The sequence below is a fragment of the Oryctolagus cuniculus genome, chromosome 12, assembly GCF_964237555.1.
Source record: "Oryctolagus cuniculus chromosome 12, mOryCun1.1, whole genome shotgun sequence".
Classification (NCBI taxonomy): Eukaryota; Metazoa; Chordata; class Mammalia; order Lagomorpha; family Leporidae; genus Oryctolagus; species Oryctolagus cuniculus.
This window is the reverse complement of record NC_091443.1, coordinates 91,750,907-91,762,791: the sequence shown is the minus strand read 5'-3', so window position 1 is coordinate 91,762,791 and position 11,885 is coordinate 91,750,907. Positions and strand designations below refer to the sequence as shown.

The 11,885-nt window shown below is 50.3% G+C and overlaps 1 protein-coding gene across 2 annotated transcripts in view; it reads right to left on the bottom strand.

The window, feature by feature from the left end:
* Window positions 1-1,696: 1,696 nt before the first annotated feature.
* The window catches only part of NOX5 (NADPH oxidase 5), a 32,112-nt gene continuing 21,923 nt past the window's right edge, over window positions 1,697-11,885 (bottom strand). The window contains exons 15-17 of one of the 2 annotated variants that reach the window (XM_008249804.4): window positions 11,340-11,439; window positions 3,072-3,238; window positions 1,697-2,353 (exon numbers count right to left, since the gene is read on the bottom strand). In XM_008249804.4, the coding sequence (XP_008248026.2) occupies window positions 2,222-2,353; window positions 3,072-3,238; window positions 11,340-11,439 (399 nt within the window). In that variant the 3' untranslated portion in view covers window positions 1,697-2,221. Of the gene's footprint in view, window positions 2,354-3,071; window positions 3,239-9,089; window positions 9,347-11,339; window positions 11,440-11,885 lie in introns of those variants that run through there. The other variant, XM_051836631.2, reaches the window with a different exon arrangement.

Here is an 11,885-nt window from a genome sequence, read left to right as displayed (position 1 = left end):
AGACCCAGGCTGCCGACTCGTTGGGAGGCAGCCATGTGAGCTGGTTGTGGCTCCTAGAGTCCCGTGTTCATGTTTCCCACTGCTCCCTCTCGCCGCGCCGCACCCAGTTCCGCACAAACAGCTGCCGGCGTGCTTGTGCGCGTGGGGGACGGGCAGGCGCTCAGTGTGGGGAGATGCCAGTCCAGGGCCCTAGTGACTGTCCTGTCTTTGTGACCCATGCACCCCAGAGTCAGGACCAAGGGCCTAGGATCCCCACGGAGCTCTCGAATCCTAGGGAAGTCTGGGGGAGGGCACTTGCCCGGGGCTGAGTGGGAAGGAAACACAGCCCTGTCCAGAGACCCCGGCCCAAGGCCCCAGAGCCGGGTCTGCATTCTGCCCCAGGGGACGGAGGCTCCTTGCCCACCCCCGACCAGGTTCTGCCCCACCACCCTGGCGTGGCTACTTCCTTCACGACAGCTGACCACCGGCTCCTCTCTCTCCCGCAACTTGAACGTCTGTCTGCCCAGCCCTTGGGGTGCTCTGGCCTTTCCCCAGGGCCCCCTTCAGCTTCCCCGGCCCCTATTCTCTGGGAAGAGGTCCCCCCAACACACTCATCCATCTTGTATCAGCGCCACCTGCAGGCTCTTCCTGGCGCCCCAGCCCCACCTGGAATAGTGATGCCATCACCATGGCCACCGCCCAGCCTCTCTCCCTGTGCCTCCGCCAGGGGCTGCCAGTCCATGGACAACAAAGGTGCCAGCTGCAATGCCCCTGGCACCTGCCCTAGTCCAGTGGCTTTGGGGAGGGCCCGGTCAGCCTGGCTGCAGACTGAAATGTGCTGCTGGGTGGGGAGGGCAGGGCGGGCGCTGTCCGTCCCTGCCCACGGCGCGCCCGTTCTCAGAGCGCCTCTGCAGGTGCCGCGCTGCCGGCCACTCCTGCCCAGATAGGAGTGAACAAGGGCTGCAGCCCAGGGACACAGGGGCCTAGAGGGAAGGGGCAGAGACACAGAGGCCACACAGGGCAGGAGGGGGAGAGATGGCCAAGGCTACACCACACAGCCTGCTTGATTGACAGGCGGATGGCTTCCCATGGCCCCACCGACAGCCCACCCGGAGGCCGTCTCTACCTTGGTCCCTAATGATCAATTCCCAGAGAGAGAACAAGGAGGCCAATACGAAGAGCAAGAAGAGAAACTGAGGCACACACCTGGGGTGGGGGCATGCTGTTCCGTCTCCCTGTGGGAACAGATCTGGGGGAAATACACACTCCAGCTCTCATCCCCTACACCTGCACAATCAGACGCTGTGGGCATGGGCCCCAGGAATCTACATCTAAATCTGCTGAGTGGCAAAGGGTCCAGCCACTTTGAAATGTACCAGCAAGGTCAGAAAAATTGGCAGGTGCGAGAGGGACTGGTGGGTAAGAAACACTAGGGCAGAGCGTTAACTAAGACGTCTCACAGGTGGGTGACACTTCCGGTGGGCCGTTCCTTGCACTTTCTGTACATCTGGGAATTTTCCTAAGAAGCTGCTGGAGTACCTCTCCCAAGTTACTGGGTGATCGGGCAGGGGCGGGGCTGCTGCTGCAGAAGTACTTGCTTGGAGGCCCTGGGCCGTGTGCTTCACGCCCCTCTGACCGCCAGCCTCAGGCATCACAGAGTCACAGCCTTCCCAGGGTGCACAGCAGGCTGGACAAGGCCTGCCCATCCCTTGGGTTCTTTTTGTTTTTCTTTTAAAGATTTATTTATTTGAAAGGCAGTTACAGAGAGGCAGAGGCAGAGAGAGAGAGAGAGAGGTCTTCCATCCACTGGTTCACTCCCCAATTGGCTGCAACAGCCGGAGCTGCGCCAATCTGAAGCCAGGAGCTAGGAGCCTCTTTCAGGTCTCCCATGTGACTTTTCAGGGGCCCAAGCACTTGGGCCATCTTCTACTGCTTTCCCAGGATATAGCAGAGAGCTGGATCGGAAGTGGAGCAGCTGGGACTTGAACCGGCACTCGTGTGGGATGTCAGCATCACAGGCAGAGTAAGCCCACTACACCACAGCACCAGCCCCTCCTCGGGTTCTGATGCAAGTTTGCACTGAAGCCCCCTTGCCTGGGTCTCCGTGTTGAGCAGGATCAGGTGGTCCCTGGGCTTTGTCCTGCCTGGCAGGTGGTCTGAGGCTGGTCCCTGTGGGGCACTTGTGCCAGAGTGAGAAGCAGACCAACAGTCTGGGCTGGGGGCCGAGCATGGAGCACAGAGGCTAGAAGTTCTCCTGGAAGAATCTGAAGTGGAAGTCCGCGCAGTGGGCCCGCAGCACCTTGGCCAGGGCCGGGGAGCCGCAGAAGAAGACCTGCACCTTGCCCTTCTTCTCAGCGGCCACTTTCTGGAACACCTGCAGTCCGCGGGGTTGGGGAGAACACAGAAGGGTGGTGGGATGGCCAGCCTGCCCACCACACACCTGCCCGCTGGAAGTGAGCATGTGATGGTGCCAGCAATGAGCATCCCCATGGACAGAGGACACTGTGCAGCCCCGAGATGCACCTGCTGCGCTTGACTGTAGAGCCCGCCCTTGGCTGTTCATTTAAGGGCCGCTGCTCAGCTCCCAACACAACCCAGGAGCTCAGGCAGGGGCTGGGGCCAGAGATAAGCAAGAGCCAAGCCCTGCACTCTGGGATCTGCCTCCGTGGAGGACATATGCACCAAACCGCAGGCAGCAATGGCATGCCGTAGCAGACATGCGTGAGGCTACATGCTCCCAACTCCATGCCCCGACTGCTCAGGAGAGAATGAAAATGATCAAAGCAATCTAAGAAACAAAATGGAAAGATTGCAATTCTTTGCATCTTGGGCCTCAGTTTCCCCTCTTGGTGACAGTAGAAGCTAGACTCAATGTCTCCCGAGGATCCAGTCCTCTTGGGCTTCCTCCCTCTGGGAGCCGTGGCTGGCAGGGCCCTGATGGGTCTGTGGGCTAACGTCCTCTGTGAGCGAGCTGGGGTTTGCTGGCCCGCTCGGCCATCCTGTCTGGCCCGTGACTGCAGGGCCCCTGGCTGCTCGTTCCCTGACCTCCCGGCTGCGCCTCTGGCTGGTGAAGCCGTGCAGGCTGCCTTTACCTTGTTCCAGTCCGGCCGGCCAGGCTGTGTGCGGGTCTGGAGGCCTGTGATGGAGTCCTTCTTCTCCTTCTCGGCCAGGAGGTCGAGGGCCATCTGCAGGCCAATGGCCTTCATGTCGTTCTTGCCCAGGGCAGAGGTCATGTACATGTGCAGCTCCAGGAATCGGTCTGTGGGCGGGGGGAGGGCGTGCTGCTGAGAGGCTGGTGCCAGCCATGGCCTCGCCTGGAGCGTGGAGCGAGACCGAGGTCTCAGAACACGTGCCTTCAGCCAACCATAGTGGCCGGAACCTGTCACGGGGTCGGGCTCTGGAGAGGAGACGGCCCACGGCTTGAGCTGGGCCTACTACGTACAAGACACACACGAGCTCCTTAATACTCACTGCGGGCGTGCGCCTTCCAAGCACCACACTAGCTAAGCCTGATTATAGAAGGGGCCGTGGATCCCAGGGTGGCCAGCATGGGGGTCCTCAGGCTCAAAGCTCCTGCCCTTCCGTTTCTCGTTGTGTCCATCTCCAGAGTACTTGGGGACATGAGCCAAGCGTGTGTGAAAAGGGGTCAGGTCACAGGGCTGAGGGAGGCACGAAGGGTGCAGACAGCACGCGCCAATGACGGGCAGGGACAGGCTCCAGCAGATGGAGGGGTGGGGGCTGGGTCAGGTCTCAGGGGCAGGATTGGGGTGGGGGTGGGGGGTGGAAGAAGGCAGCCTAAGAAGGAAAGGTAGGAGCAGAGGCCAAGAGGTGGGAGCAGGTGCGGCTCAGGGTGACCGCCTGGCTGGAACAGAGAATTCTCCGGGGACTGGACCATGGAGGGTCTTGAATGCCCAGCGAAGAAACGGGGGAAGGTGGAGGGTGTCTAAGTTTGAGCAGGTGTGAGGTGGTGATGACAGTGCCTAAGGGAGGGGCGTCTGAGAGCTGAAAACCCATTGAGAGCCCCATTGCCCTTAAATAGCTCTATGCTGCTCCCAGCAGGGGAGCTGGGGCATGGACCCCCCAGCCCCTGGGGCAGCTGGGGCTCCCAGGTGGTCCCCCTGCCCTGCTCCCGCCCCCGCCCTGTGTTCATGCAGCTTCCTGCTGTGTGCTGCACACATGGTCTCCTTCTCTGTGTGTGCCGGGCTGCCTTAGACCTGTGCCCAGCCCTGAGCTGGGATGCCGGAGGGTGCAGCCATGGGCAGGGAATCTCTCTCGCCTGCTCTGCCTCCATTGCTGGCCCCGTGCAGGGCTTTGGGCCGTCTCTGTGGCTTCACCTGCCGCCTCCCTTGGCCCATTCTCCACTGCCTTCATGTCCCAGCCACTGTGGCAAAGCCAACGGCCCCAGGAAGGGTTCAGTTGTGTCACAAATCACCTGGGCCTTGGCAGTGCCAGGTGGTATGGGCCAGAGGGAGATGCATTACAAGGAAAGCCCACATGAGGGGTCCCAGTCCTTCGAGCTCTCCCTCGGAGTCTCTGTGCCCCCGAGAGGGCTGAGAGGAGGGGACAGGAGGCAGCAGGGTAGCAGGGGGAGAAAGGGAGGGGTGGGGCCTCTCCAGACAGCCGTGTTGGGGCGGTCGTCCCAGTTCTGGAACATCCACAGGAAGGAGACAGAGAACAGCCACGCGCACAGCTATATTCATCTCAGCTTTGTTCATGACAACTCCAACAGAAGGTTGAAGATTAAGCTATAGGATTGAAAAACGGTGGACCAGCCTCATGGCGCAGCAGGTTAAGCCACGGCTTATGGTGCTGGATGCATCCCATCTCGGAGCACTGGTTGGAGTCCCGGCTGCTCTGTTATGGGTCCAGCTCCCCACTAATGCACCTAGGAAGGCAGCAGAAGATGGCCCAAGTGCTTGAGCCCCTGCCACCCATGTGGGAGACCTGGATGGAGCTCCTGGCTGTTGGGGCCGTTGCGGGGAGTAAACCAGCAGATGGAGGCTCCTTCTCGCTTTCTGTCACTCTTTCCAATAAACAAATCTTTTTTTTTAAATCATAAGCCACAAATTCTTGCATTAAAACCTTGCTGTATAAAGTTGAAGCCAGGACCTACAAGTTCCAGAGGCAGTTAATGAGAAACCCTGAAAGAAATCTGATGTAAGAAACTGTTGGCTCAAGGTGCTCTGCGAATGCAAAGCCCTGGGTTAGCCCCACCCCTTTTGTTTACACACATGAGGAAGAAGCAAACAGCAAATATTTATATACCAGCAACTAGACATTTTAAATTTAATTGGAACTTCTCCTCTAGCTTGTCATCATAAAATTAAGTTCCTAATGAATTCATATACGTAAGAGCATTGAGGATGAAGTCAACGCTATCTAAATATTTGCTGTAATTGTTCCGGGCCAGGCGGGGCGGGAGCCTCGCTGTGATGGTCTAAGCTTTATGAGCCACCTCCCCAGAGGGTCCCCTTGAACTTCGGGCTTTGAATGTTTGTTACGGTAAACTGTCTGAATGTTTCCTACAGAAAACCATGGGTTTCATTATTTGAACTTGTGTTTATCGTAGCGATTTGAAGTTATTCATGAAAACCTTGTGATAATTAAGCAGCCCAATAAGATCTATTTCCAGGGAACTCAGCCAGTGGAAAAAAACTACCTCAATTCTCTTAAAGTTAAAAATGTATCTAAAGAGATTTCTCCTTGTGCCCCTGAAACAAAACAGAGACCCAGAAGAAGCTGGGAGACCCGTAAGAAGCTCCTAGCCCCTGGCTTCAACCTATCTGGGAAGTGAACTAGCAGATGGAAGATCTCTGAGGATCTCAGTTCATTCTCATTCTCTCTCTCTGTTTCTTTCTCTCTCCCCCACCCCCCACCATCTCTCCCTCTTTCTATATATAACTTTGACTTTCAAATAAATAAATAAATCTTTTTTTAAAAAACCTTATTATATTTATAAGGAATTTGTGTTGAGCAAAAGGAACCACCTTAACCAGCAGTTTCCAGCAGGTGCAGAAGGACTGGAATTGCTGCGAGAAGGGAGACCAATGAGGTCAGTGCACAAGGGCCAGCTTTCTGCCTGGTGCCAGCGTCATGACGATGAGGGTCAGAAACTAGAGTGCAGGGAGGCCAAGGGAGCTCCACTCTGCTGGGCACAGTGTGGGAAAGGGGAATTGCAGACAGAAAAAGGGGGAAGGAAGGAAGAAGAGAGGCAGGGAGGGAGGGAGCGAAGGAAGGGAAGGGCAGGCAGAGGGAAGCTGTGGACTCAGTGACTCGGAAGCTGCATCAAGTTCCCCCTGAGTCCTTGGCTGCAGCTGTGAGGAAGAAAATGACCCGAAAACACAAGGGTGAAAAGGAGTGGAGAGAGCTTGCACTACACAGGGCGCCAGGTCGTGTGATATCAGAAGTGTACCCATTAGTGCTGGAGCTAACAACCCTACACTAGGAGCTGCTCTGGATGCTGGCAAAAACTGCAAGCATGTCTTGAAAAAACCCACAGAATCCTAAAGAACTATGCACCAGGAAGGAGTGCAGGATGGTTTGAAGACATATCACAAAATCTGCAGTACAAAACGGAAGAGCCACAAAGTCTGAGAGCCAGGCATGCAAAGACGCCAGAGAACATGATTTAGTTGGGAGAAAAGGAGTCCTTGGAAACAGACCTGGGAGTGGCAGAGATGACGACTCAGCAGACAAAGACGCTGAAGTGATCCTTACAACTGTGCTCAAGGACAGTAGAGCGAAACGAACAAAACAAACGTAATGAGGAAAGAAATGGGAGACACTGCTGGGGAAGGAAAATACAATAACAGAACTGAAAAACACAATGGACAGACTCAACAGTGGCTCTAAATCTGTTGGATTTCCATGTAAATGCTAGAATCCGCTTGTCAACAGCTATTGTAACTACCTGTTGGGATTTTGATGAGGATGAGGTGCTGCAGAAGAGAGGAGCCGTGAACTTGAAGATGCGCAAAAGAAAGCATTCAAAATGAAGCAGTGAGAGGGAGAACACTCCTGTCACCTGTGGGATGCTATCAAGCTGTTTAACATACCAGTAAATGGAGTGATAGGAAGGGGGAAAAGACACAGAAAAAAAATATGTATGTGGGTTGGCGCTGTAGCATAGTGGGCTAAGCCTCCACCTGTGGCACCTATGGACACTGATTCTAGTCCTGGCTGCTCCTCTTCTTATCCAGCTCTCTGCTGTGGCCTGGGAAAGCAGTAGAAGATGGCCCAAGTCCTTGGGCTCCTTCACCCACGTGGGAGACCCGGAAGAAGCTCCTGGCTCCTGGCTTCAGATCAGCGCAGCTCTGGCCATTCCAGCCATTTGAGGAGTGAACCAATGGACAGAAGATCTTTCTCTCTGCCTCTCCCTCTCACTGTAACTCTACCTCTCAAATAAATATTAAAATAATAAAATCTTATTAAAAAGAAAAAGAAAAAATACATATGTAAAGAGAAAGTAGCTGAAACTTTTCCAGCTTGGTGAAAATTATAAGCCCATATATACAAAAAGTTCAGTGAACTCCAAGTATAAGGAAATGAAGCAAGTCAAAGTGAGACACATCATAAGAAACACTGAAGACCAGTGATAAAGATAAAACCTTTGAAGTGACTGTTCCACGGTGTAGTCACACAGAGCTTGCTGGCACAGGCCAAGCAGTCCATGTGGCCTTTTACATTTGAGAGACATGGTGAACACTACGGTGAACTCCAGACCTACGAGGTTGCTGCTGGCATAACCCCGCATCCTGTCTTACAGGTAACATTGGTTTTTAGAAGTGGAAAGGACACACTCTAAAATAATCTAAATGTATATTATACTACACAGATAAACAGTAGCATAGTCATTGTTATCAAGCATTATGTGTTGCATGTAATTGAATTGCTGTACTACTGTGTTACTGGCAGCCCAGGTTTGCTTGTCCCAGCATCACCCCAGACAAGGGAGTGATGAATTTTGCTACAATGTTACAGTGGCTACTATGTCAGGAGAGAGTAGGGATTTTTCAGCACCATTGTAATTATGTGGTTCACCATTGGCCACAAAATGTCATGTGGCACTTGAGTGTTTACTATGGTAAAGATGTTATACTAAACAGCTGTAAGAAGTTAAAGATGTAATAAACCCTACAGCAACCACTAGAGCAATAAAATAAAACAATAACGTACACTTAATAATCAAATAATGGAGAAAATGATTATACAAATATATAATTAATATGAAAGTGTAGAGGGAAGGAGGGGAAAAAGGACAAACAGAAAACAAACGATGGTGGATTTGAACCCAATTATATCAGTAATTCAGTAATTGTGTTACATAGAAATGGACTAAAAACTCCAGTTAAAAGGCAAAGATTATAAGATTGGACTTATAAAAAGAAAGATCCAGCTACAGCCTGTCTGTAAGAAACTCTTTAAATATAAAGATACAGACTACTTAATGGATGGAAAACACTGGAATTTCTCTACCGATGTCAGGAAGAGGAGACTCCAGAGGAGGGCTCTCCTCAGGACATCATATGCTGAGATGGCGGTTCATTCACCAAGAAGACAAACCCTCAGTGTGTGTCCATGCTTGCTGCGGAATGAAGGCTCTGACTGGCCTCTGTCTCTGGATCTTGGGAAAGAAACTTAAACCCTTGGAATTTCCCAATATGGGTATCTCTGTTACTCAGGAGCCCTTGGATCGCTCCTGGGTTTGTGCTAACAGATAGGATGACTTATCGGGACTAGTCACAGTGAATAGAAGATCGGGGTTTGAGTCAGTCCAAGCACTGGTGAGTGTAGGGCAGCTGAGGCTTGAGGTCAGTCATTCGGTCAGTGATTCAGTCACTTGCTCCTGGTTGCTGAGCTGGAGGCTGACGGATGCATCTTGGTTTCACAGGGAGAAGGCACAGAGGCTCTGTGTACAGCACTCTCCCTACGGGTCCTGCGTTGTGTCCTTTCTGTAAAACTGTAAGCCCAAGTATAGCACTTTCCTGAGTCCCTTGAGTCATTGCAGTGAATCATTTAGCCTGTGGTGGGTGTGAGAACCCACGCATCGCAGCCCACTGGTGAGGAGTGTGAGTGACCTAACAGCCGTCGTGAAGGACTGAGTCCTCGCCTTGTGTGGTATCTGTGCTAACTCGGGCCAGTTACGGGTAGAATGACATTGCAAATACCAGTTGGTGTCAGAAAAAGCTTACCAAAGAGCTTTGAATAAACAAAGCCAAGGGGAAATAGGTAAGTCCATAATGACAGCTGGAAATTTAAACACTCCTGTTCTGGTAACTGACAGAACAGATAAAAGTCAGACATGAACAGCATTCTTGGCCCACCTGATCACTTGCAGAACAGTGGAATTTCACATTCTTCTCATTTGCTGAGGGAATAATCACCAACAAAGACCATACTTCAGGTTATAAAACAAGTTTCCATCACATTTAAATGAACATGTCCTAAAAAATGTACTCTCCCTCTACAACACAATTAAATTAGAAATCAGTAGCAGAAAGAAAGTTCCAAATGTTTTAAAATGAAACAAACGTATAATTGGCCTATGGATCAAAGAAGACATAACAAAGAAAATCAGAAAACATTCTGAGTGAATGATAATGAAAATGCATACAATAAAAATTTGTGTGAGGCAGCTACAGTATTCTTTAGAAATAAATTGATAATATTAAATATATTACAAAAAAGCAAGGCCTTAAGTGTTAAGAAATTAGAAATAGAAGAGCAAATTATATGCAACATAAACAGAAAGATGGAATTAAGGTGATAAATCAGTAAAATAAGAGACAAAAAATTGAGAAATCAGTGAAATTAAAAACTGATTATTTGAAAAGATCAATAAAATTGATAATCCTCTGATGTCCTGTTCAGGAATGAAAGAGAAAAGATAAGTGACTAACATTGGGAATGAAAAGGGGGCATCACTACAGACCACACAGACATGAAAAGGATAATAAGATAATATTACGGATATTATAAAGCCAATAAATTCAGTAACTTAAAAAAAGGACAGATTTATTGAAATGTACCAACTACCCAATGTAGATTTAATGAAATACACTAGCTACCAAAGGTAAGAAGAAATAGATCCAGAGAAAGGAAGAAAATTTTTTGTGAATGATATATTTGATAAGAGGCTGTATCTAAAATATATAAAGAACTATTACAACTCAAGAATAAAAGAGACAAAAATCCAGTTAAAAAATAGAACAAAGGCATAAATAGATTAAAAGATGCCCAACATCATTAGCCATTGGGGAAATGCAAATCAAAACCACAATGAGCTGTTGCTTCACATCCATTAGGATGACTATAATAATAATGAGAATGATAATAATAATAAACAGATACCAATGAGTGTTGGTAAAGACATGGAGAAACTGGAACCCTCGTACACAGCTGAGAGGAGCAGCCAATTTGGAAAATAGTCTGCAGCCCCTCAAAAAACTGAACATAGAGTGAGCATGTTCAGATAACCAGCAATTCCTCTCCCACGTGTTACCCAGCAGAAATGAGAGTGGTCATCGATATAACAGCTTGGATGTACATAGTCATTGCACCTGTATCCAAAATAGCCCCAAAGGGAAATACCTTCCATGTCCAAAAACAAGGGAACACAAAAGCAATTGCACTATATCCGTAAAATGGAATACCACTCACCAATAGAAAGGAACAACTACGTATTGAAACTAGCATCTTTCATCTGCTGGTTCACTCTCCAAATGGCTGCAACAGCCAGGGCAGGGCCAGGCCAAAGCCAGGAGCCAGGAGCTCCATCTGGGTCTCCCACATTGAGTAGCAGGGGCCCAAGCACTAGGACTGTCTTTTGCTGCTTTCCCAGGCACATTAGCAGAGAGCTGGATGGGAAGTGGAGCAGCCGGGACTTGACCCAGTGCTCACATGCGATGCCGGTGGTGCAAGGAAGACTCAGCCTCTGCTCCACAACACCAGCCTCAAGGAATCTAAATGTTTAACAGTGCCCATTTCACATGAAAGATTCATCATCAGAAGAGAAATTACAAAAATAAAAGACTATACTTTCATAAAATGAGAATTTAAAAAAATGAAAAGGGGAGGGAAATCCTATGAAGTGCCTGGAGCGACTTGCACAGCTGGCTGGGATTATGTGCAATTTCCTCCTTTCTCTTTCTCTGTCTTTCCACTTTACAAAGTGTTAGCTTTTAGTGGAATCCACCCCCACCCACCTTTGCTAACGATGGAATAAACACCTTCCCAAAAAGTTCCTGAGTTTACTTTTAAATGGTTCGTTTTGTGCTATGTGAACTTCACCCTGATTAGAAAATGAAGACCCCAAGTGCCCCGCCCCACAGCACTGCCCTCAAGCCCTGTCCCTCTCCTACCTTGCTCAGCTTCCTTGGCCTGCTCCATCTCCAGCCTGGTCAGCAGGCTCACAAACCACTCGAAAGCCCTCTGGTCTCGGTTGATCCAGATGAAGTCCACCTGCAGAGAGCAGCCCTTTGTTCAGCACGGCCCCTCCCAGGCAGCAGGCTCACCTCTGTGGCTCCTGGACCCAAATGCCCACACTGGTGACACGGGACAGGCATCATCACCGCCATTCAACACAGGGGAGAATGGAGGTGAGGAGCCTTGCCCGGGCCACAGAGCCACACAGGACGAGAGCCTGCGCTCCTAACTCCAGGGCCAGCATTGTCTCTGCTGGTTATAGCAAGCAGTGCTTAGATACTAACAGAAAAATAATTAGTTATTCTGTTAGAAGCTCCCTTAAGTGGCCTATGTATAAGAAAGGATTTCTTTTAAAAAAAAAAAAAGATTTATTTATTTATTTGAAAGTCAGAGTTACACAGAGAGAAAGAGAGGCAGAGAGAGGGAGTCTTCCATCAGGTGGTTCATTCCCCAACTGGCCACAATAGCCGGAGCTGGGCTGA